We start from the raw sequence: 25,254 nt of genomic DNA, 5'->3' as shown, positions 1-25,254 counted from the left end.
AGACTACTCAATATCGTTTGCAATAAAATTGTAGAAAAGCTAAGGTACTACTGACACAAGTTTCAAATTTTCTGTTTCCATATATGCCAAAAATTATTCTACACAATCGAATAAATCAGTAGTCAGTAAATAATTAATTAATATTCCAATACCTATTATCTAACAATGGCATCTAATAATTTAATTATAGGGACAAATGATCAATTAATATACCAATAACTCCAATTATCTTAACAAATTCTAAATTAAATTGCAAGATGAATGCTCTAGTGATCTGACACGACGGCAGTCAGATATTAATGCGTTGCAGCGTGCACCAAGTCGTTGTGCTCATCAGTCTATACACGGTTTAAATTGTTACTTAACAATTGCACGAACAGCTCCAGACACTTAAGTCCGCCTCGTTCGGCGTCTCTGCCTTCTTTCGTGTCCGTTTAACGGACTTGATGAGCTAATGGTGGTCCAAGCCGAGGCACGGGACAACATCAATGCAGAAATCCCTTTCGGTTGCAATCTTACGGATTGTTTGCTCGTAGCTGAGACACGATCGCGTCAGGTCTCGCGAACACACCATCTACGGCGCGAAAGAAAAACAGTCTTTATTAATTATCATGTGAAGGTGCAGCTTCGTTTGCCAGGAACGCATAAAACAGTTTGCTTTCCCGAGATCGACAGTAGGAACTAGTCGGAAACGCGGATAACAGGTGAGTAATTTAGAATATAGAGAGGATAGGAAATCTATAAGGCGCATAGAAATTAGAAAACAAAAAAATGTCTTTTTGAAAAATACAAAAAGATATCATATAATATATATGTATATATTTTAGCTTTCAAAACTCTCTAAGAACTATTATTGAAAATTTTCAAAAAACTTTACGCTGAAAATCTAGCTTTGATTTTTTTTAGATCCAATTAGACAGTCGTCACATTTGTGAATTTATATATTTGCTTAACCATAGAATTGCTGATTTATATTTTTTTAAATATCCTAGAATAGAACAAAAAGATATAAAACGTGTTACCTCTGAGTCATTGGTCGTTGAGATATCCGACGTCAGTATGTCGATTCGATTACTGTGGGAAGGTGCATCGCGATTGGATCAGAATAAAGTATTCTGCAATTAATAAAACTCGTTGAAATACGTTTTCCAGCGTTTGTTAACTTGTATATCGCGCAACCTGGGATTCATTTGTGCATTATGGGAAAACGATCGGCGTCCCTATCTTCCGAAGTAACGTCTTGCATTGCATAAGCGTTATTTCAATTACACCAGCATATGTGATCTTAACGAGGTGGAACGGACAATTAATTAATCGATTAAATGGTGCTGTTTGAATGGATTGCGTAACGAAACGTTTCACGACGTGAAAGCTCTACCTATAGCATCTTATTATCTTTTTAATCTGGATCTGTTTATTCTTAAAATTAAAAGAAATTATTTGAACAAGACGAAATTATTGATTAATTTCAATTTCATAGTATAGTAGAAAAATGTTCAAGTATTTCAAAGTAGTTGGAACATCGTAATCATTAAAATGTAGCATGTTCAATTCTTATATTGAAATTTTAAATATCTATAGTAACTTTGATATTACAATATTCTACATTTATGTACATTCAATCATAGTCATCTTCATTCATTATTGAGTATATTATGTATTCATACTTCTCCTAAACTCTTCTTAGATTCCAATTTCATCTCAGTACTTCCATAAATGAGTTTACAAACTCAAACTAGAATACTACTCCAATCTTTTATACAACTTCCTTGTGGGACTTCTTGCCAAGTCGAGCCGCGTAACAACTAGGTCTCCCGCTTCTTTCTTTCCATTTTTCAGTTCAAGCAATCCCAGCCACATTTCGTATATTAATATCCTCTACCTCCATCTCTGAGGCTCTAAAAAATTTCAATCTATAGCTATCTACACCTCTACTTCTTTCTCCCTGAAAACTCATTTCAAGAAAGCAAAACATTCGTCACATTCCAAGATATCAACGATCGACAGAATTCTAAAATTGCAAATTAGCCCAAGGGCGATCGATTAGGCGAACTACAATTAATTCGGCTAATTCAATGACGGTGACCATGGCGGCCAGATATACAACGTCCCTGTCCTGCCGCACTGTACAGGGTGGATTGATTTTTCGCTCTCTGACGTCACGAGCGAGGCTGGCATGCGCGTGGACGAGGTGTCGCCGTCTCGACGCGCTTTATTTCCCCGTCTCGACTTCTGTTTTGCGTAATCCACCGACTATATCCCTTTTGCGATATCCCTTTATCGAAGTCCTGCGATTTCGATGATCAAAGACAAACGCTCCTCCATCTCTCTAATCCGCATCAAAACTACTGACTCGTCGATATAAAAGCTCTAGATTCTATGATACGATTTTCCTAAGAAATGGGAAAAATAATTCTGGCTGTTCCTTGTACTTGGTACAATTAGGCTGGTAAAAAGAAAGATGAAAGAAATATTGGGCGATGCGGTTAATTTGTAACAGAAAAATAATCGTGCAGAACGTCATGTTGTGAAACTAAATTATTTGAGAATAATTTCTTTGAAGAAAGGCTGGATCACTTAGAAGGCAAGAATACTTGCAATTTAAAAAGAGGAATAAAATGATCAGAAAATTTTGAGTGTTCTAAGTATTCTAAAAGCAATGTTGGATTTCAAATTAGATAAAATGGATCAAAGCAAATTCCAAATATTAAATTCTAAATCACCATCAAATTCAAACTTTCTTAATAGCTAGAATAATTAAGCTCTGACCATAATCAACGGTAAACATGAAAAATCTCTCGCGATAAAACAAGCATTGCGAAATGGAGGAAGAGGCGAAGAGGTGGTAGACTGGGGTTGTCGTCGCTCGGGAACGAGGCAGGGCATGTCGGGGTCAGAGACGAGTTCATTCAGTCTCACGCGGTTGGCTGACTGCTGATCGTTTTCTCTTGTTCCAACTCTTGCCGAAGCTTACATTCTCCTCCTTTCCTGTCTCGGTGATTCTCCCTTCCTGTGGCGTTGGTGATTCCCTCTTCCTCCTGCTGATTCGCGGCGTTCGAAGCTTGGAGGCACAACGAGTTCGCTGTCGACAATCGAGCTGCTTGTGTACCTCTGAACGAGTACACGTGCATTGTCGGGACGACGGGACGCATATCTAGGCGGTTTAACATGGTCTAGTTTCGCGACCGCGCTTTCGATCCATAGAAGAAACTGTCATTGAACAGCTGTGTATAGTTTTTCCATTTGGTTTCATTTATTTTGAGTAATTTAAGTTCATTCATTTTCTTGATTTTTCAAGTAACCTTTTGATCCGACGTGTTTGAAGACGAGAGGTGCTCAATGCGGTAGTAATCACTGTGTACGAATTCACAATATCTTTTGTTTTAATATTTCACATTTTACATTCTGCATATACCAAAAATAAAATCAGTAATATAGGAATATATTCGTTTGTTAGGAAAAAAAGAACAGTTGGAGTACAGTACAGGCATTTATAGGTGTATTATTAATATCTAGCGAGTGATTATCTTTAACCTTCTATAAGCATTGACTTCTATCACGTACAGGTACCAATGATAGTCAAAGGGTTGCAAAACATAACCAAATAATCCCTAATCCTGCTTTTCCACTTATGCTTCTCCTAAAAAATTGAAAGATGTCCGACAAAGTTCCAAGATATCAAATATAAAAAAGAATTGTTGTTGTCACAAACTGTTACTATCGGATGAATTGGCAATATCGAGAGAAGCGATAAGCGTAACGAACCTTTGAGCCGCGAGGGCCGATCTAAGTCCATGAGGGCTGTCCACCACACTTGACTGCTCCGTTCCCTCCCCACTTCTTCGATTCGCCAGGACGTCAGCTGGAACTTGCGTGGTGCGTCCTGGGTGTGCAGCGTGCCGCTGCAGCTTCTAGTCCATTGTCACGATCCGAGAGACGGTAGGAACAAGAAGAAAGGAGAGAAATCTGTTGTACAAGTCATCGACTATCAGACTGCGTCTCGATAACTCGTGTCATCGAGTCTGGACCTACGTAACCTCACTTTTGTCATTTCGTTCAGCTAGTTGTTTCATTTCGTCTCGCAGAATCTCGTTGTACGTTTGTGAAACGCGAGTTTATGGATTCGTCTTCTATCAACGAAGACACTATCCGATCTGAGTATCACAGTGCGTGCGAGTAGACGTGATTTCGTGCATTTATGGGACTCGTTTCGTCTACGTAGCTGTCAATATACGTATACGTTGCGGACGTAGATGGTTCAGCCTGTTAACTTTCCTCGCGTTTCAATATTTTCGCGTGTTTTCGCGTTTCAACGTGTTTAAGGGAACCAGCGTTAATCTTCGTATTAATTGAATTGGTGATCGTTGACAAAACATCGTTCTCGATTTCTTCATGTTGAATTGGTAGTGAGTGTACTTCCGAAGACCTAAAGATAAAAAAGAACACTGCCAGATTTGAGAATCGTTTGTCAAATAAATCAACCATCTTCTAACTTGGTAAGTGATACAATTTTAAATTTGTATATCGCGATGACGTTTAATTGTTCAATCCTCATTGGTTTAATGAACGCACCATTGATCGTTAATAGTTAACTATCTATTTGATCGTTTATGAAAATTTTGAAAGGATTACTTACGCAGACAGAGCTTCGTTTTCTAACGAAAACCGGTGTCAAGTGAAAACATCGTGTCAACTATTCATATCGGTCGAACGTATTCTCTATGCTTCTCTTTCTAACCTCTGTTCTAACTTATGTAAGAGACCACACTGCGTGCAGCCGTGCAGCCGTGCAGCCCGTGTCCCTGGCGTAATACTGCTCCAAGTGATCACATATGAATTTTTCCTCGTTATATTATATGCTCTCTATATGATTATCTAATTTCATCTTTTAATATATAAAAATTGCAAGAATGACGATACTCTGAAAGTAAATTGTAACACAGGCCCCACACTGTTCGTCAACAGCTGATGGGAATACTTATAGTTAGTGACTTCCGGTTAACACGTTCCATGCCGAAAGAAATGTGAAATTTTAACAATACTTTCAATTGGAATAAAATGATTGATGTAGAAAAATAGTATCTGTGTTACTATTACCACTTTAATCTCTTTTGATTAATTGTTTTTAAATTCAACAATTAATTTTCTTCCATGATTCTTTTTTTTTAATCTTATGTGAGCATAAGATTTCTATTATTCCTTGACATTTCGTGATTGATTATATTTTATTAATAGGCAAATAAATATGTTTGGATGTAAGATTTATTTACATATACTTATTTCAGTTTACATTTGATATGTATACTATGCACGCATGAATGTATGCATACAATTCAATTTCCTGTTGGTATAAAACCAACAAATAAGAATTAAATAATATCTATTACGTTGTATATCTTTGAAGCCTGCAGAGGTATGGGCAATAGCGGCAACAGAAAGAAAAACGGGGAAGTAAGAATTGATAAACATCGTTCTTTAATAAACATTAAGAATGTTTAGCAAAAAATTAGAACAATCGTATTTTCTAAATAGTATTTAATATAGACATTCAATACTACTAGACTACAGATACTTATGCAAATTCACGTTTTTACGTTTTTAGGAAGGTTTACTTTCGTTATCCTGGAAAACCGATGACACAAAAGCTCTGAATTATTAACCAACTATCATCCAATTTATGAAATATAAAAAACAAACGGCGTCAGAAATGAATTTCTGGATATTCGTAGTGAACATAATCGCACGAGCGTCGAAAGCGATTAGCCGCTGAAAGAGGTCGGCAATAGGAGCAGCGTTTACTTAATTAATGTGGCCGCTGCGTGGCTCGTTGACCCCGCCGCAATTCTCGCACTCTTAGATCGTCCTTCGACGAAATTGATTTACCGGCCGAGCAGGGACGAATGCTGTTCTCCGTCGGTTCAAATGCGCCACCATTTTTGTCTTTCTTTTTTATCTTTTTAACATTCCTTTTTTATGCACTGTTCTACCTTTTTCTCGGTCGTTTTGCTGACCTCTCCCGATAATTTTGTTCTTCTGCAATGCGTCAACGGATCTTCCACACGCAATACGTGTCCATGTCACCTTGGCGTTTACGTTTAGGCATTTCATCGACCGGGTCTCGATAAAATCGCTCGAATAAGACGAAAATTAGCATAGTTATTGTAATCGTGGGTTAAAGTCAATACGATACTCACGAAAGAAAAATTTGTAGAGTCTAGTTTGAAGAAATAGACGTTTCTGTAGATGAATACTGAATGGAAATTGAACTTCTTAAGAGGAAGTTGAAGATAGACTATAAATAAATTTGTAGGCTACAAATCATTCAGACGGATATAAAGATATACATCAATTTTTTAACGAACTTATTTAAATACCAATTAGTTAAATCTAAATATGCTAAGCTTTCGTTACTTAAACGAATTAATAGGTTTACTTAAGTTTAATTAATCAAATAAAATTTATATTTTTAAAAGAAAAATGAGAGTAAAGAAGACAAAGAGATATCAATTCCCTAGAATTGTAATTCATAATAAATCAAGTTTTAGGTTCGTTTTTTATCGAGGAAGAATGAAAGACGTGTTGAAAGATTTGTCACGAATTTTTCTTTCGTTTTATGAAACAATGACGGCTACACAACCCTATCTTCAATTTACTCTACCTGTCTAGAAAGGGAATTGTCAGTTTCTCTAGGTATCGAAGGTATTCGAGAGTTTAAATGCTTTTCGGACGAAATCATTTTCTGATACCTTCCGAGCCTCGACCTAGTTGCGAAGTTTCATTCAAAGCCGTCGCGTAATACCCGAAGTGCTCTTCGTCGTGAATGAACCGTCGAAATTAACGTTCACCCTGCTGAGATGAAACGAGAACGAGTAGAATAGTAGCGTTCGCGAACTAATGACACTCGTAAACAAATTTTAATCAGTAATATAGAAGACTGAAAGTAATAGGAAGTTAGTACTTCGGGGAATCGTAAAACGCACGTCTCGATGCAAACTAAGTTACACAAAAATTCAAGTAATTCTCGACGAGAATATTATCGTGTAATTTATTATCAGGAAATCTACGTTCGATCAATTGGAAGCTTGACAAAATTCATATTATTTCCTTTGAAAAGTTCAACAAATATACGTTAAAAACGATGATTTTTTAAATATGCTATGTACTTTCATTTACAATGGTGATCTTACGAGACGACAGATTTCACTGATGTCAGAAATGCTATAACGATCCGATCAATATTTGCATATTTTGTATATCCTTGCACGTTCATATTTCGCGTAGATGCGTGGATATTTGCAGTCTATTAATAATTAGAATGTCTGGATAAGTCGACGTGAAAATCAATGCACCTATTTCTAGGTCGCGTTAACGATCGCGCGATAAGTTCAAGTGCAGCGGCATCGAGTATCCTCTTCGCCCTACGAATCGTTGATCGTTTCCGGTCGCTCGGTAATTCACCGCAAACAGTGGAAATCTTCGTATGCCACGTCAAGCATCGCAAATCGATAAGACCTTGTAAAAAGTCGACGACAATTCACGAGCTGCAACAGAGGAAACGACGTTTAATTGTCGATGTATAAGTAATCATGCGATTCGCGAACGTTCCGCGATTATCGATCGTCCGACCCTTCCAAACTTCATCTCCTTTTCTTTTTTCTTCTTTCCTCTCCCGCGGTGAAAGAAATTTCTTGGGAAGTTCCTTGACTGCAAAGGCTTGGCTAGCGTGCGATGGCCGAGCAAAATTGCTTCTTGTCGGAGAAATAGTCCGCCAAACTGCTCTCTCGAAACGTTCAAACCCCTCGGTATTCACATTTAATCCTTTACACAATATGATTTGTATTTCATTATCTTAACTTAATTAATAGGACAAGGTTGAGTTTTTCGAGAAATAATTAAGAAATTAGAAACTTTGAAGAAGTAGAGTTGATTGATTCGGTTTCTGAGAATCTCGTCGTATGTACGTTGTTCACTTCAACGATTAGAATAGGTAGAGATACGAGCAAAAGAAAATTAATTTAAAGGTTCAGCATTTGTCTAAAAAAAATCGTTTTAGCTCTGTATCGAAACGAGATCATACCGATATTAATATCCCAATTAAAGCTTAAAAATAGATTTTAAATGAATTTGCAAATTAAGTAGCGAATTTTCCTACGTCTGTGTGAACGTGAGAGATATTTTGTCTTCTCAGCAATCGATTCCTCGGCGACGTTTGATGGGTAAAATGAGATTCTTATTGTCGGAGTAAATTCATTCACAGAGTCGGATCACGAAAGGAAGAGGCGCTCGGCACGGGCCAATGTATCGAGCGGGCCACAGTTTCGACTTTCACGTTGTGACTCATTCTGATTGTTCTGCATACACGTATAGACGCTGTCACCTAGCACCGATTATCGACGTGTCCGCTTGAAGTACGATTTTATAGTCTAGTCAGGGATGGGATAAAGTTGTTTCTCGCGTCATGCGATTGTCTCACCTGTCATGCGATAGTAATTGTTTCACTGGTAAAAGCAGTTTCTCTACTTTTTTGATGCACTTTTTATGTCTGATTTCAATCTGATTTTCTATTCGATCGAATATATGTATAAAAAGCGTTTATTTCGAAAGAATGATTGATAGCACGAAAGAAGAAAATCCTTGATTCAACATTGATATCAGAAAGAACACCTTCTCAAACGTAACGAAGGAAACCAACACTCGATTGACTCAACGATCTCGTGAATTAACAAATCTAACGATTTCGACGTTCAAATTGATATCCACATACCCGAAATAAACGTCACGCATTGCTTAGAAAATATCTGACTTTGGTGCTCCGATATAAATACATACTGTGGTAAGTTTTGGTGAAATTCGGTGCAAACCAGATAAAACGAAACTTCGAAGTTCGTTTAAAAGAGGCTGACACGATCAACGACGGTGTCATCCTGTTGTTGAAGCTCGTATGAACGTGAGAATTCCTAGTTAGTGTCCATGGCTTGGTTCAGGGTTAAGGTGATAGGCGGGGTTGAGGTTGAAGTTACGAACGTTCGATACTAAATATAGAGAAGCCGCTTACGGGGTCAAATCAATAGGCATTCTGCGTATACATGTATATTTACGGTGCCTGGACGTCTGAACGTTGCACGTAAGCTTAAAATACCTACGCCTACGTGACCGATCGACATCGTGTCTGCACCGTTGTCTGCATCGTTATCAGCGTCTTTTTAACTTTCGATCAAGAAACATATCGTGTATCGAACTGTTCAAAATGTTGAGCTTCGTCGTTCGAGTATTACAGATCCTTAGCTTGTGTTTTGTCGAAGGAACATCTTTTTCTTAGAAGCTATGGTACAATTTTTAACTGACTAAAAGAAGAATCTGATCACAGAGAACCCGCGTCGAATGAAAGATCAAACGCACTGAAAGCGCGCGGTGCATTACAAGTAGAATTCAGTCTGACACGCGACGTAACCGGTACCAAGTTTATTCTCACGTGAAACCTCGCACCTTTCCCCTCATGCCTGCACCATTCTTTTCCTTGCAATTTCCAAGCAACGATTAGATCATTTCTAGAATTCTTCCAAGGACATCGCGTGCGTGGATCCATTGACCAGTCGTATGGTTACGATTTTCCTTTACGATTTCAGTTTCAGCATCGTTAAGGGGAACAGACCGCCAGGATCAACGCGGCGTCATCTTTCACGGTGAAGATCGAATGTGGACATTGTGCCATTCGACTGACGAAACGGTAGCAACGGAGGAAATCGCGATTTCGGACGACCTGGCACGTGAGAGGAGGGCATATTGGATGAACAGGGGAGATTGTCGGTGATGGACAATGAGCAGCCGCATCAGGAACTGGTCAAGTGCGTGGTCGTCGGCGATACGGCAGTTGGAAAGACCAGGCTGATCTGTGCGAGAGCCTGCAACAAACACGTGTCGCTGTCGCAACTCTTGACGACTCACGTGCCCACCGTCTGGGCCATCGACCAGTATAGAATCTACAAGGACGTGAGTTCATGGAGTAGCGTTCGATGTTCTTCGCTGAGTCGTAGTGTCTAACTTTAGTAGAGATTAGATGCGATATCGTTCGTTGGTTGTAATTTTTATCTTCCATGTAGATTGGGTTTGGTAGAATTTGTGAATCGTGGCCTCCAATTTGTTAGTAGTAATCATTGTTTTAATTTTGAAAAGACAACGCAAAACGCTTCGCACGCGATGTAGCGTTTAACGAGCAGTAAATGTCGAAGTTGAAAATTCTTAAGTTGGGACGAAATGTTTACATCGGTGCTTACCCTCAGGTCACTTAAGAGGCGTTCAAATACCTGTACTGTATTTTCACTTTCATCGTGATCTCTGCGTAGATTTCTGGTTTGGTCAGTTTCGTCTGATCGCTTTTGAGGAACGTTATTGCGTCTTTGGTCTTTGCTCAATGGACTGTTTGACGAATTTATCTCAAAGTCTCATATTTTGTTTCCCGCACACTGTAGATCAGTCGTTAAATGTAAAAATGTAACTAAGATAAAAGACTTCAACTTGCGTCCATTTTCTAGGTCCTAGAACGTTCCTGGGAAGTAGTCGATAACGTGAATGTTTCCCTGCGACTTTGGGACACGTTTGGCGACCACGAGAAGGATCGACGTTTCGCGTACGGCAGGTAAGATAATCGTCAAATAAATCTTCTCATAAATTTCCACTGTGTTTAGCGTACCATTTAACGCACAAACAGAATATTCTTGTATCTTCTTCGATCATAGTAAAGTTGCCACTTACAATTTTAGCTTTATCTTACGATAGCTCTAAAAACTAATATAAATTATTTTAACACTTATCCCGTTTGCCGTCATATTTAGTATAGAATTTACCTCTTATTCCTCTAAGAAAATAATTTCATATATTTTGATATCAATTTTTTATACGTGGTCTATCATTTACACGCTGTAATTATTCTTCTCTCCTTTTTATTATTTCTACGCGAACCACTTAGAAGCCAGTACTGATCAACCATAAATCTCCTGAAACTTCATAATTTTAATACAAGAATACACGATTAGTATATTTAACTTTTCAAAGATCAAACAATTAATTTCTACGTATGTTTAAAATTAGATCGGACGTTGTGCTACTATGTTTCTCTATAACAAATCCCGTATCTCTACGGAACTGCAAGGCGATGTGGTATCCGGAAATACGACGATTCTGCCCACAGACTCCGGTACTGTTAGTGGGCTGCAAGAACGATCTACGTTACATGTACCGAGATGAGACGTATCTGAGCTATTTCCGCGACCGCAGTCCGTTCGTGAGGTACGATATTGTTCCTTCAACTACATATAGTCAGTCTCCTCTTTTCCACATTTAGAAGCAACACACCCTTTCCTGAATCGACTTCTTCACCCTATATTGGAGCTCGTTTAAATGCAACGACAGCCTCTTTGACGAAGTATGTCAAAGTATTGATTCCGCGAATGCCTCGTAGACTCTTTACCGATCGGTCGACTCCTTTGCGCCTCTTATCAAATAGAAACTATCCTTTCTCCGCCATCTCGAGGATATTATCAACGCAGACCACCGCAGCCAACGAGTTCTGTTCAATTCTTAGCATAGTAAAATGCAACGATCGACGTTCTTGAGTAAGAGGGGTCCTTAAGGGATCCTGCATGGTTTATCGATAGCCAGATTACCGACGGGTACGAAAAGGCACATTTTGAGATCTTGAGTAACCATCTTTTGATATGCTAATATTATACTACTGACCAAAAGTTTATGATCACTATAGCTTCCATAAAGTTGAGAAATTTAAAAGAAAACTTGTAATATCTTATTGTAGGAAATTTCTACGATGTTCTTGTCAAAAGTAATTGAAAAAAATTACTATTGATATCTATAGTATTAATTTTAAATTAATCACATTATTAAAAACTTGAGAAAATGACTAAAAAATTTTAAGCGTGACGGATCGTAGAGTCAATAGATTCCTGATAGAAGGCTTCTGAGAGGCTCCAGTCACTTTGGAACAATATTCTGGAAAATATGCTTTTAGTGTATTTTTTATTTTATTAAAAATGCCTTTTTATACGTAAACACGAAGGAAAACTGTAAGTTGGGAAACACTGGTTTATATGGTTAAGCTAATATAGGATTGACATCTTTCTGTGACCTAAGTAGAGTAGTAGCTATATATGAATATGTATACCAGTTTTAACAGAATTGTAAATTCGCAGGTGGAGAAGTTACTCACGTTAGGATATTTAATCGATGAAATACCGCATTTATACTGAATTTTTGCACCTATATTGCTTGATGGTATAGCGGAGAATATTTTATTTCGATGTGCCACGCGATATAGAACAGGATTCCAAGCCTTGACATATTGGAGACTCCCAAGGGATTTTCAAAGTTCATCGTGACTTTCAGTATCTTTTTTACGATCGTTTTGCAGAATCCTATTATATAAAGATAACTTTACGAGTAACATCCTTTTAGCTTCAGATTGTATTAATTTGTATAATATTGTATAAAAATTAAGCTATTTGAATATTATTATTAGTACTTGTATATCATTATAAATTTATAAATCTATTATAAATTTACAATGTATTAATTTAATATTTTGATAAATTGATTTTCAGAGCCACGAGGAAGAGCGATCTGGTAATGCCTGATCAAGCTCGAGCTGTTGCACGTGAGCTTGGTGTTTGCTATTATGAGACTAGCGTCTTTACATATTACGGTGTTAACGAAGTCTTCGAGAATTCGATACGCGCTGCCTTAATCGCGCGTCGCCAACAACGATTTTGGATGACGAACTTGAAGAGGGTGCAAAGGCCTCTTCTTCAGGTAAGCTTTCCTAGAAAATTCACATGTTTATTAAAAAAACCAGTTTGGAAAAAGATTAATTTAACAGAGGATAATTTAATTTATTTAAATTAATAGAGCATATTATATTTCAGGCACCGTTTTGTCCACCAAAACCTGTACCACCGGAAGTGTGTCTGGCGACAAGCACTTACGAAGAAAACATGAAAACGTTGTGGACAAAACCAGTTCACACTGACGTGACTTTGATAGCCGGAAACTGCACGTTTTCCGCTCACAGGTGTCTTTTAGCCGCAGCATCGCCCGCGTTCCATCGACTTTTCTCTATGGAACTCGTTCAGGAACAAACACCTCGAAGCTCTAGCGAATCTAGCATGGTATTCTCTGTTTCTTATTATCCTCTTATTTTTTAAATTATTGTTTATATTTTACTTGCAAACATTTCTAAAAAAATTGTATTAAGGTGAGTACATTCGGCGAAGCAACGGTCGGTGACTTCAACGATGACACCGAATGCCTCATTCGTATCGATCAATCAAAACCTGCAAAGTGAGTTCATTGAACAAATCTGTTCAAATTATAATATACATTATTGTCTGGAAATTTTTAATTGTCTATTATTCATTCTAATATTTAAAAACAGATTGTTAGCTTTATATTTGTATTTTAATAATAACTTTTAAAAACATAGCAAGTATTATTCCATATATTATTCACTCAAAAAAGAATTATTAATATCTATCATATAATATCGCATAGTGATACTCGATAGTTGATAACTTATCTTGAATAATTTCCTAAATTTTATAAATTTCCAAGCCTCTTATATGGTATTGCAATGACGTTATACACAATTAACCAAATTGTGAAAATCATATTGTAGAGTTTGGGAACAACTGAAGCGACGTTCAAGCTTCCAAGTACTGCCCACGGTGGACAACCAAAAGAAACCACCTGGAGCTACTAGAGAACTTAATCATCCTGCCTTCCAGAACATCCGTGTATGCTTGGTAAGTCTCTATAAATATGAAAACCAAAGTAAATAAATTAATAAGAATTTGTTTATTCGAGTTACATAATAATAAGATCCTAATTAGTTTCCTTTTTTTGTTCAATTAAATTATAGACTGAAAATACAAATGGAATGCAGCAACCAACGACCGTGGTGACGCTGTCTAAACTAATTACACCCCAGGCGATGCAGCAGTGCTTGCAATTCATTTACATGGGCAGCTTGGATAAACGGTATCACGATCTACAAGTACGTTGCGTCGGTACAATTACCTGTGCGGGCAGGTACACCCGTGGGCCATCTAACATTCTTTTTTTAGTTGATATAATAGCTTTTATACATCCATTTTCCTTTCGATGCCATTATTGCATTAAAAAAATAACTTAATATATATAGTAATTGATAAATAAATCTTATGCGTGTATTTCTTATGATATAAATGTACTAAAGGTAAACCTATCTGAACAGCTTTCGAAGCAACTGGTTAATATTTTTTAGGAAATTAGGTCGATACTAGGAATTCCAGAAAATTATGTAAATAGAGTAATTATGTAATATTTGTATACCCAGTAGTAGGTTATATTATTTTGGATCGGAGTTAAACCGTAGAGTAAATGTATTTTTTTTTTGTCGAAGGAATACTTTATGCAAATAGTAAGTTTAAAGTTTAAACACGAGTTCGGTATGCGGGAACTAACGCGGCTCTATTCTTTCAGACAGCTCCTATCGGGCTTCTACTGGTTAGTACAATGTGAAATACGTTTGCTGACACAAGCATACATATCCACACGAACACATATTACACGCACGCACAACGTAGAGATATTTAGCTAAATGGAAAATATCGATTCACCGATTCCTAAAGTCAATTTGTTAGGTCACTGTCACATTTATCATCATTTTAGCATGTTTCTTTTCTAAAAAAAGCCTTGATAAAGACATTAAGTAAGGAAAATATAATTTCTATACAGTAGTATCCAATGACTCATAAAGTATTATGCATAATTTATGCAAAGGATTTGAAAATACATATTTTTAAATACGAGGATCATTAAACAATTGAGGTTTCATCGGTCACAGGTGCATGAAAAGCATTATCAACTTTTTTTCAGCTGACAATGTAAAAATGGATTCTAAAACTCTCATTTCATGCTTATTTTTCTATTACATAGGAATATCGATTCATTCCTCTTTGTTTCACATATAGGAGATTAGACAAGCGGCGGAATTCTTGGAGCTTCCGCAATTATTGATGGTGCTTGGGACTTTACAAACAAGAGATCAATTTAATAATGATCTTAATAATAGGTATAAGCAAGTGGTGAGGCAACGTTTGGAAGACATTTGTCTAGAACAAGGTACTGTATTAATGAAATATAATAAGCAAAACATCTGCAGTCTAATAATATTAAAAATTAATTTAAAATAATTTGTTCTCATTTTCGATGACAAAATATGATTTCTTTTAGGACTCTTCGCTGATGTGATATTTGAACTAGACGATGGAAGTGTTCCAGCCCACAAAGCGATACTCACTGCCCGATGTGATGTAATGAAGGCCATGTTCTCCGGGGATTTCCGCGAAAGTAGCGCAAAAGTGGTAAATATCAGTCTCCTGAAGCTTTTTCAAAAATATTTTATCGCAATAAAATTACAATAACATTCGATGAACAGATAGTGTTTCCCGGTGTACGCGAGTACACGTTCCACAAACTACTCTGCTATCTCTATACGGATGAAGTGCCAGCAATTTCCTCTGCCAGGTGCTTGAACCTCTTAGAATTGGCAAATCGTCTTTGTTTGCAACGACTGGTGAACTTGGTCGAGAGCAGAGTGATCGAAGATCTCGGGAGATTGTCTCAGAACGAGGGAAACGAGGCCGTGGAGAACTGTCTGAGACTGCTGGAACCGTGCAAGGTCAGCTGTTTCTTCAATGTCCTGTACATGATCGATGAATCTAACATCTTCTGATAGCTTACTCGTCAACTTGCATGTCGCAGTTGCATAATGCCGATCAACTAGCTGACTGGTGTATGAACCACTTGTGCGTCAATTACAACAAGTTGTGCAAAATGTCTCCGCGAAGCGTACGCCTTCTGCATCCGGAGAACCAGGAATATTTGAACGAGCATCGATGGCCTCCAGTATGGTCCGTATTTTACATATAGAATCTAAAATTAGCGTTTAATTATTTAACTCTTCGAAGCGCAGAATTTTAAGACTAAAAAGAACTTTAGTTGCACAGCAATTTTATTTCTATTACAATCGTTCTGGATGAGTTATGAACACATATTGATCAAATTAATATATATTTTTTCCTGTGCATCTATTAAAGTTTAGTCATACATAGTCGTATCTGTGACAAAACGAAATTGCTAATCTAATAAAAATAAAAATTAATTAATCATTTACTCAACAGGTATTTAAAAGACTACGATTACTACCAAAAATGTTTGGCGGAACGAGACCGTGAAAATAAGCCGACGTTGAAGAGAAATCGCAATCAGTCCGGTTGCTTATGCTTCTCTGGTACGAGCAAAACCAGGAGAGAAAGTTCGAACGGTGGTGGAGGTACAGCATCGTCGGCGAACAACGATCCGCAAGCTGAACGACCCCTATTCGACTCTATAGAGTCAGGTGAACAGGTTGTATGACAAGAGCCTAGCGGCTTACGCCGCTCAGTCCGATTCATTCTGGTCCTACCCGTGCTCATGGTCTTCATATGCACCATTTTTACTATTTTGATACTGCTACAGATTTATACTTAAGGAACGTTAAACACAATTTATGCACACTCGAAGATGCCTATGAAAAAATCCGGATATAAGTCATCCAGTCCTTTACCAGCCGTACGTAATGAGAATGAATTTCTTGGTTCTTCTTCCTGTTTTTCTTTGTCTTGGAAAAAAGTGTCCAGTCTGAGAAAAAAACGATATATGAATTGGTGCGATCGTATCTTTTGTACAACTTCAACGGAAATGAATCCAACATTCGTATTGTCATTTAAGAAGTGTATTTAAAACAAATTCTATGCTGTCGATTCTTTTAGAATTTCACACGGGCGTCCGTCGTTTATAAGCAAATAAAACAAGATGGTGCCTTTTGTTGACGACTCGTCGTTGCTGCCACAGCGACCCTAAAATAGGGTGATGTCGATCACCTGGGACATGTTTTAACGTCTTTTTGATCGTATCCGTAAATATGAATTACAGTGAAAAAGATAAATCACGATATAAGTTGAAGAATGTCTTGCATCCAATTGTCCGTCAATGAGCACGGCACGTTTTTCTATGGAGAACGTGAATGTTTCAGATTGCTCATCTACTTTAATCACGTAACAAGTGATTTTTATACAAGAGTTACTTCGGTGGTTCTTAACACCCTTGAGATTTTTTCATATTTCTCTAGTTAATATTGTTCATGATTTCTGTATATTCCTAAACCAAAATTTCTACATTAATTTCATGGTAAATTTCAGGACGCATAGAAAACCGAATTGCATTTTCTACCGAATCGTTGTGCGTCTAAATACTGGGAAATCTTGAACAGTATTTACTTCGATAATTATTGTAATTTCCAGCTTCCCTCCGCCTCAAATTACAATTTAATTCTACAAAAAAAGAAGGGCAAGAGGAAAAGGGCTGGAAAATTTTTTAAATCGAGCCACTGAAGAAAAAAAATGAAATTTTCAAGAGACGATTAAGATTCGTCGTAATTTTATCGATGCGTGTTAGACTGAAGAAAACGAGCAATAGCTTTAGTCCATAGTAGAGCGTGACTATACTAAGGGATACACATAGTTCTATAAGGAATAAGTAACTATTAATAATAAATCGATGCGGATTTTTACATTGTTTGTACAGCATCCGACGACGCTTCATCTCTTGAGTTTCCGTTCGACGAGATTACGGTTTCTTCGAGTGCGAGAAGTCCTCTCGTATTTGTACTATTTTGTAACGATTTACGGATAAATGAAATAGCTATTCTCGTCAATCGTCGATTACTATTAAGTAATGGGGGTGCATGCAGTTCAATCGACATAAAGTTGGATCGTCCAATAAAAAAACTGCGACATATCGATCACGGTAATGGGTTACTGCTAGAATTATAAATTACGATCACATTGGTAAGAATAATTTAATAGGATAAATAACGAGAGAAAATGGGGATGAATTGATAATTAATTCGTAACGATTATAATTACGTATATCGTAACATTCGTAAGGTATAGAGCGATGGTCAGTTCGAATGTATCTCTGTGTAAGAGTGAGTCCTCGCGTATATTATATATTTTCTTAGCGACTTGTACTTTGTAAGGCACAAATTGATTCTCGTACGCCGAAGAAACGTAATTATGTATCGTCAAAGTGGGTCATCAATCACGTATATAAATCCTCGTTTAGATATGAAGCAACTTGTATTATTAGCGGTCGATATCACAAATAATTTAATACTTGTTAGATCATCCTTTGCCGTGATCATCGTTCAATCGATTTTTTCATACATCATCGTGCAATGAAAGTATGTTCGAATGAGTGAGCGAATGGGAAGGAACAAAAAGGGAGAAACAAAATATAGACGGAGAATTGTAATTTTACATTATGTATGTATATCATATACGGTACTATCTTGTTAACTGGCCGTTTATTAAAAAATTAGAATTTCGCTCCTAGAAGAAACTTCCAAGGAATGGTGGGGATAGCAATGATCAGTTAATAAAGCAGAATTCCAGCCAATTAACAAGACAGTACTGTATCTAAATAAACATTTATGTAACCACGCGTGACAATGAGGGTTCTTTCACTGGTTATTCGAATTAAACAATTTCAATCTAGATATTTGAAAGAAGTTGAGGAAGAAGTAAAATTAAACATATATACAGTCACAAGATGTATTACTGCCTGATCTGAGAGAAATTAACGGAAACAATGTACACGCAAAGAGAATATATCTGTTCCGGCGAGGCGAGGGTGAGAATAGCGTCCCATTTGTACGCTATGTCAATTTTAATGTCAATGTTATCCTTCGTCGCTCCTAAGTGTATATTTTGTACTGAAATCAGTAATCGTAGGAATAAGGAATACAGTTACATGTAGAGCGATAGGGGATCAGGAAATTATAATTTTCAAATGCATTTTAGCTAGAATTCACCTTAAATTTCTATTAAATTTTTTTCCATGCGTACAAGGCATTTGCGGGCATTTAAAACTCTAAATGTGACAATTGTAAATGTACAGTTTAACGTAAACTTAATTTACGTTGATAAACAAGGATTATTTTCTATTATCATTTCCTTCAAAGTAAAAATTTCTCAATTTCTCAAAGTATTTACATATTCGTTTCGTTTTTCTTATTTTTAATTTTCAACTTACCACGCTCGCAAAGCCTTCGATCCTACGCCGAGGAAGATTATTGTGATTGCGACCTCTGTTTTGAATCTTACAGTAGTGTCTGGTTAACTGGCTATAGCTATCTCCACCAATTCTTAGAAATGACACCGTGGAGTGTCTCTATATAGTACATAGTTAAAATAAATGTATCAGGCCAATTAACAAAGCATTACTGTAATCGATTCGTCGGAATCGTCAGTATTTGGTCGGATTAAGAATTTAAGCCTAGATATCGATTAAGAAATCATAAAGTAATTTTGAACATTTCATATTATAACGTTCTGTATTAATGAACGTCAAACGTATAAATTTTTTCAAAACATACAAGTCAAATCTTATGACTAATTATTAATATTTCTATATTAAAATTAATTCGCCCCAGCACGATTTACGTTTCACATTTGTAACTATTTCGCATATTTAACTTTTCTATTGCTTTGATTATATCTTACGATTAATGAGTTATTTTCAATCTTTATATTCATAAACATATTTTCAAATTTAAACACTTTCAATATTTGAACATGTCAGGATTTAACAAATATATGATGGACGGCAAGTGGATAATGCTATCGAACTTTGACAAACATCAAGTTTTGTAATTACCTTTAAATATTACGTTAAATGATATTTTGAGGATCACAGAGAAACTAAAGAAGTAAAGCGATTGTTCGAAGATCTCAGTTGACAATCCATATTGATTTTCGGATATCTTGATGAGCGTTAATCGAAATAATGACATCTATGGCAGATTTCATTTTACTCGTCTAAGATAAAAGCATAGCTGTATATACATATATATCCATACCGCTTCGAGAAATATGACTTTTATCTTAAGCTAAATTTTAATATTCTATTTTCAAAAATGCACAGGCGACAAATAAATTTAATTTTTAACTAAAATTGGGATTTTTTAGAACTGTATTTCAAACAATTATATACCCTTTTCATTGAGGCACAAAAATGTAATGTCTAATCTCCAAATTAAAAAATGTTACATTAACCCCTTCCCGTACTGTAGCGACTCAGAGTCGCGATGAAGATTTTGGCCCAAACATGAATATCACGAGCCTGACTCGCGACCAGATACTTGGACCAAACGTAAACATAACAAGACGAGCTCGCGAACTGTTTCTTTGCCCGTTACAATCGTGACTGAATGTTAGTTTCTGTTTACGAGCATCAGTCTGGTCTGTTTCGTCGAACTAACTGGCACGGGAAGGGGTTAAATTAGAAAAGTTTTATTTCTATCTCTTTTTTGATTCTTTTATCACACAGTGATTTGTGTTAAAAAACTTGCCATCTATATAATAAATACATCATAATAATGAAAGATATTTGTATAAAAAATTACAGTCTCTGATACAATACTCTTCTCTCTCTTAAGGATATATGAATCTCTTCTATTTACAAAGTGATTAAAAATACAAATGGTTAAATATATATCTATAGTGGCGTTGATAATGTTACCATCGCAGTTTTTATTTCATCATAAAGTTCTTTATATTCTTCATGTTCCTTAATAAGTACCATAAGACTGCCTCTTTTCACACCCATAGCAGCACCAATGTCTTGTCTCGAAGGTGTGTAGCAGTATGGGATATTTTTGTCTTCGCATACAATTGGTAAGTGACACATGATTTCTATTGGAAATACGTCTCCAGCAAATACTACCAATCTAATAAAAATACACAAATACTTTCAAATAAAAAGTCTTTTGATCATTAAAATTATCAGAAAATCTAATTACAGTTATAAATAAAAATTTATTTTTACCCTTGTTCTCCTTTGCGAAGATGCTTCTGAACATCCTTCAAACCATTTCGAAGATAAGATTTATGCTTTGCAGCTGAAATTGTTATATTACAAATCATAAATATACATGCTTCACAAAAATGTTTTACTATTCAACTGTTTTATAAAAATACCTTTTTTAATACACTTATAAATTTTTTTGGTTAATTTTTTTGGGGCCATGGGTTTAGCTATAAGGCTTGTGTATTTTAATTTTTCTTCGTATTTAAGTTCTGTATTATCACCAGTCTCTGTTTCTCTCACACTATCGTCAATTTCCTCTTTTATTGTTATTTGCTCCATATTTTGCAATAATAATAACGATTTCCCGTTCGAAAGTTTACTATAGCTTACCCACGTGCCTTTACACTCACTTAGAGGTTAGAGACTAACCTTCGGTACTAACAGCTAAGCTTCGATACATACAGACTAACCTTCGATACTTACAGACTAAACTAACCATAAAGTACATTGTGACAACAGTAGAGGTCACGCTATTTTCAAAACAAAAATGGAATTTGCCTTGTGTTAATAGAAAATCTTTAAAGCATGTGGTTATATGTATTTTTAAAGTATAAAAATGCTTTTCAACTTCTGTGATCCTCGTTTAAGACCAGAAATTCAATGCAGTACTGTTAGCACAGAAGGATATGAAGTCACCAATTTAATAACTGGTACTGATAAAGGATTTTTAGCATATGCTTGTATCAAGCCTCCTATAAATATCGACGTTACTTTTATATGTAACATACGTATTAATCACATTTTAATTTGGCCACAAGTTGGCTCTCAAAAGTCATCAGGTTTTCAATTATATGCTAAGACTAGTAACGATGCCAATGTACCGTACAGTTTACTAGGCACTGAATTTTTAGACACCACGCACACTGGATTATTGTTTTGTCCAAGTAAACATGAATCAATTCCTGCACCAGCAAATTTTTTGAAATGTTTTACAAAATCCTCCCTGCAATACTTAACAACATGCATAAATAGCTTAAGAATTTGTATATGTAAAACAAAGAATTCAGTACCTGCATTAGGTAAGATAGAAGTATGGGGAACAGTGTCACCACGTTGTGGTAAAGATACTATAGCCAGTATTTCTACTTTATGGTTCAAACAATCTTGCTTAGCTGAATCTATGGAAAGGTCTGAAAATGCTGAATATAAAACACCTGTTACTGATACAGATAATAAGTAAATGTGAAATTATTTGCTAGTATATATAAATTATATTATTTATTAACATTATATATCTATTATACTTACTTCAGGGAAATATTGGAAACAAATCTACAAGTTCCAGAAAGTTTTTTAGATGCCATTACTTACGAAATCATGACACAGCCAATTCTCTTGCCAAGCGGAAAAATAATTGACCAAACTACATTACTGAAACACGAGGAAACTGAAGCAATATGGGGAAGAAGATTGACTGATCCTTTTACTGGTTTACCATTTAGTGAAAATCGTAAACCTGTTATAGCAAGTGCTTTAAAAATAAGGATAGACAGGTTTTTGCTTGAAAATTGCAATAATGAAGAAATAAAAAAATTACCAAGAGTGCTAGGTCGTGCATTGCCCTCTGATGGGAATGTAACAGATAAAACGGTAAAGGAAGTTCCTAATTATTTGTTAAAAAGAAATATAATTCAAGCTCCAAGCAATAGTAAGCCAAAGTTTCATTGCTCTATAGTAAGTTCTGTAAAAGCAGAGAAAAAACTTTGTCATAAATTGCCAGTTGTTATAATGTCCCAAAAACGAACTGTTTCTGCTTTAACTAAATCAGCAAAGAAAAGAGTGACCGCCGATTCTTATACTTCAACTATACCTCTGTCTAAAAACACAGAAGGGGAACAAAAAAATAATTCTATTGATATAGTGGATCTAACTGTTGATAATGAAACAGATTTCGATATTAATATAGCAGTACCTAATTTAAAACGTTTTAATAACATTCCAAAAAAGAACGAGACAAATTCAAAATTAATTACGTGTTCCTGTTGCCCTAATGGCATTTTTTACCAGCTTCCATGTAAACATGTTCTATGTAGAAATGTCTTAACATCGATTGAAAATAACCAATGTACATCTTGTAGCATGCCTTATAAAAATAATGAAATAGAACGGATTTATGAATGAATTGTGTAATGAACTTATTATTACTAACGTAATGCATTTTATTTAAATAAATTAACTTGTTGGAATATATGCACAATTAATGTAACATTAATTAATGAATTACATGCAATTAATACAAAATACCATATTTTGAATATAGTCCTCCCTGGTGGCACTAATAAGTAAAATCTTTAACTGATTCGCGACCGGACACTTGGGCCAAACGTAAACATAACAAACCGAGCTTGTAAACTGTTTTTTTGCCCGTTGTCTGGTCTGTTTCGACGAACTAACTGGCACGGGAAGGGATTAAATTAGAAAAGTTTTGTTTCTATTTCTTTTTTAGATTCTTTTATCATACAGTGATTTGTGTTAAAAAACTTGCCGTCTATATAATAAATAGGTTACATCATAATAATGAAAGATATTTGTATAAAAAATTACAGTCTCTGATACAATACTCTTCTCTCTCTTAAGGATATATGAATCTCTTCTATTTACAAAGTGATTAAAAATACAAATGGTTAAATATATATCTATAGTGGCGTTGATAATGTTACCATCGCAGTTTTTATTTCATCATAAAGTTCTTTATATTCTTCATGTTCCTTAATAAGTACCATAAGACTGCCTCTTTTCACACCCATAGCAGCACCAATGTCTTGTCTCGAAGGTGTGTAGCAGTATGGGATATTTTTGTCTTCGCATACAATTGGTAAGTGACACATGATTTCTATTGGAAATACGTCTCCAGCAAATACTACCAATCTAATAAAAATACACAAATACTTTCAAATAAAAAGTCTTTTGATCATTAAAATTATCAGAAAATCTAATTACAGTTATAAATAAAAATTTATTTTTACCCTTGTTCTCCTTTGCGAAGATGCTTCTGAACATCCTTCAAACCATTTCGAAGATAAGATTTATGCTTTGCAGCTGAAATTGTTATATTACAAATCATAAATATACATGCTTCACAAAAATGTTTTACTATTCAACTGTTTTATAAAAATACCTTTTTTAATACACTTATAAATTTTTTTGGTTAATTTTTTTGGGGCCATGGGTTTAGCTATAAGGCTTGTGTATTTTAATTTTTCTTCGTATTTAAGTTCTGTATTATCACCAGTCTCTGTTTCTCTCACACTATCGTCAATTTCCTCTTTTATTGTTATTTGCTCCATATTTTGCAATAATAATAACGATTTCCCGTTCGAAAGTTTACTATAGCTTACCCACGTGCCTTTACACTCACTTAGAGGTTAGAGACTAACCTTCGGTACTAACAGACTAAGCTTCGATACATACAGACTAACCTAACCATAAAGTACGTTATGACAACAGTAGAGGTCACGCTATTTTCGAAACAAAAATGAAATTTGTCTTGTGTTAATAGAAAATCTTTACCTGCTCCCAGGTCACCATCAACAATACAACAATTCCTAGCAAGGACACAGTCAGATACCTGGCCATGATCCTGGACAGGAGACTAACTTGGAAAAATCACATCACAAACAAAACAAAGCAACTCAAGGACAAACTCCAAAGATTCTATTGGCTCACTGACCGTAATAAAACCCGTCTGGACCTGCGGAATCCAACTATGGAAAACAGGAAGTAATTGCAACATTGAAATATTTCAATGCTTCCAATCGAAAACGCTAAGATCCCTTATAAATGCACCCTGGTATGTTACCAACGAACTAATACATCGCGACCTCAAGATACCCACAGTTAAAGAGGAATAGCAAAATATAGCGACAGATATAGCAAAAGAGTCAACAAACATCGTAACCCCCTAATTACTGGATTACTTGATACGTCGGACCAGATCCGCAGGGTGAAGAGACACTACCCGTTAGACCTAAACACTAGATTTAATTAGATATTTATATTAAGTAATATTTACTTATTTACAACACTTATAAATTATACTTATCTATAATAAGTATTAACTTATTGTAAATAATTCTCAACGCGAGAATTGATTGTAAATATTAATAAATAAAAAAAAAAGTAAAATCTCTAAAGCATGTTGTTATATGTATTTTTAAAGTATAAAAATGCTTTTCAACTTCTGTGATCCTCGTTTAAGACCAGAAATTCAATGCAGTACTGTTAGCACAGAAGGAT

General features: G+C 35.7%; 4 protein-coding genes across 9 annotated transcripts; 2 read left to right on the top strand and 2 right to left on the bottom strand.

Annotated features, from left to right (window-relative positions):
• Positions 1 to 571: 571 nt before the first annotated feature.
• LOC117238651 (rho-related BTB domain-containing protein 1) lies at positions 572 to 20,103 on the top strand. Of its 6 annotated transcripts, none has more exons than XM_033503735.1 (15): positions 572 to 704; positions 9,627 to 9,990; positions 10,533 to 10,636; positions 11,089 to 11,286; positions 12,612 to 12,819; positions 12,933 to 13,175; positions 13,262 to 13,347; positions 13,682 to 13,808; positions 13,925 to 14,059; positions 14,527 to 14,550; positions 15,018 to 15,168; positions 15,280 to 15,410; positions 15,485 to 15,727; positions 15,811 to 15,959; positions 16,230 to 16,464. In XM_033503735.1, exons 2-15 carry the CDS (start codon positions 9,811 to 9,813, stop codon positions 16,462 to 16,464), a joined length of 2,214 nt encoding a protein of 737 aa, XP_033359626.1. In that variant the 5' UTR covers positions 572 to 704; positions 9,627 to 9,810. The 6 variants fall into 6 exon arrangements, 5 of the variants coding, with proteins under 5 accessions (XP_033359626.1, XP_033359627.1, XP_033359624.1 ...); XM_033503736.1 differs by lacking the exon at positions 572 to 704 and adding an exon at positions 3,626 to 3,939; XM_033503733.1 differs by lacking the exon at positions 572 to 704 and adding an exon at positions 3,626 to 4,496.
• A 455-nt stretch (positions 20,104 to 20,558) lies between these two features.
• LOC117238654 (H/ACA ribonucleoprotein complex subunit 2-like protein) lies at positions 20,559 to 21,396 on the bottom strand. Its single transcript, XM_033503744.1, has 3 exons — positions 21,129 to 21,396; positions 20,977 to 21,049; positions 20,559 to 20,878 (listed from the first exon to the last, which is right to left on the bottom strand). The coding sequence occupies exons 1-3, from the start codon at positions 21,295 to 21,297 to the stop codon at positions 20,647 to 20,649; spliced, it is 474 nt and encodes a 157-aa protein (XP_033359635.1). The 5' UTR covers positions 21,298 to 21,396; the 3' UTR covers positions 20,559 to 20,646.
• Positions 21,397 to 21,470: 74 nt separating this feature from the next.
• LOC117238652 (RING finger protein 37) lies at positions 21,471 to 23,140 on the top strand. The gene is made up of 2 exons (XM_033503738.1): positions 21,471 to 22,194; positions 22,272 to 23,140. Exons 1-2 carry the CDS (start codon positions 21,575 to 21,577, stop codon positions 23,137 to 23,139), a joined length of 1,488 nt encoding a protein of 495 aa, XP_033359629.1. The 5' UTR covers positions 21,471 to 21,574; the 3' UTR covers position 23,140.
• A 287-nt stretch (positions 23,141 to 23,427) lies between these two features.
• LOC117238656 (H/ACA ribonucleoprotein complex subunit 2-like protein) lies at positions 23,428 to 24,402 on the bottom strand. Its single transcript, XM_033503745.1, has 3 exons — positions 24,137 to 24,402; positions 23,985 to 24,057; positions 23,428 to 23,886 (listed from the first exon to the last, which is right to left on the bottom strand). The coding sequence occupies exons 1-3, from the start codon at positions 24,303 to 24,305 to the stop codon at positions 23,655 to 23,657; spliced, it is 474 nt and encodes a 157-aa protein (XP_033359636.1). The 5' UTR covers positions 24,306 to 24,402; the 3' UTR covers positions 23,428 to 23,654.
• Positions 24,403 to 25,254: the final 852 nt, after the last annotated feature.

The sequence above is a fragment of the Bombus vosnesenskii genome, unplaced genomic scaffold (genome assembly GCF_011952255.1).
Source record: "Bombus vosnesenskii isolate JDL3184/JDL3185 unplaced genomic scaffold, Bvos_JDL3184-5_v1.1 scf7180000013579, whole genome shotgun sequence".
NCBI lineage: Eukaryota > Metazoa > Arthropoda > Insecta > Hymenoptera > Apidae > Bombus > Bombus vosnesenskii.
Note: the sequence above shows the minus strand (reverse complement) of the source record. Positions and strands in the feature narration are given on the sequence as shown.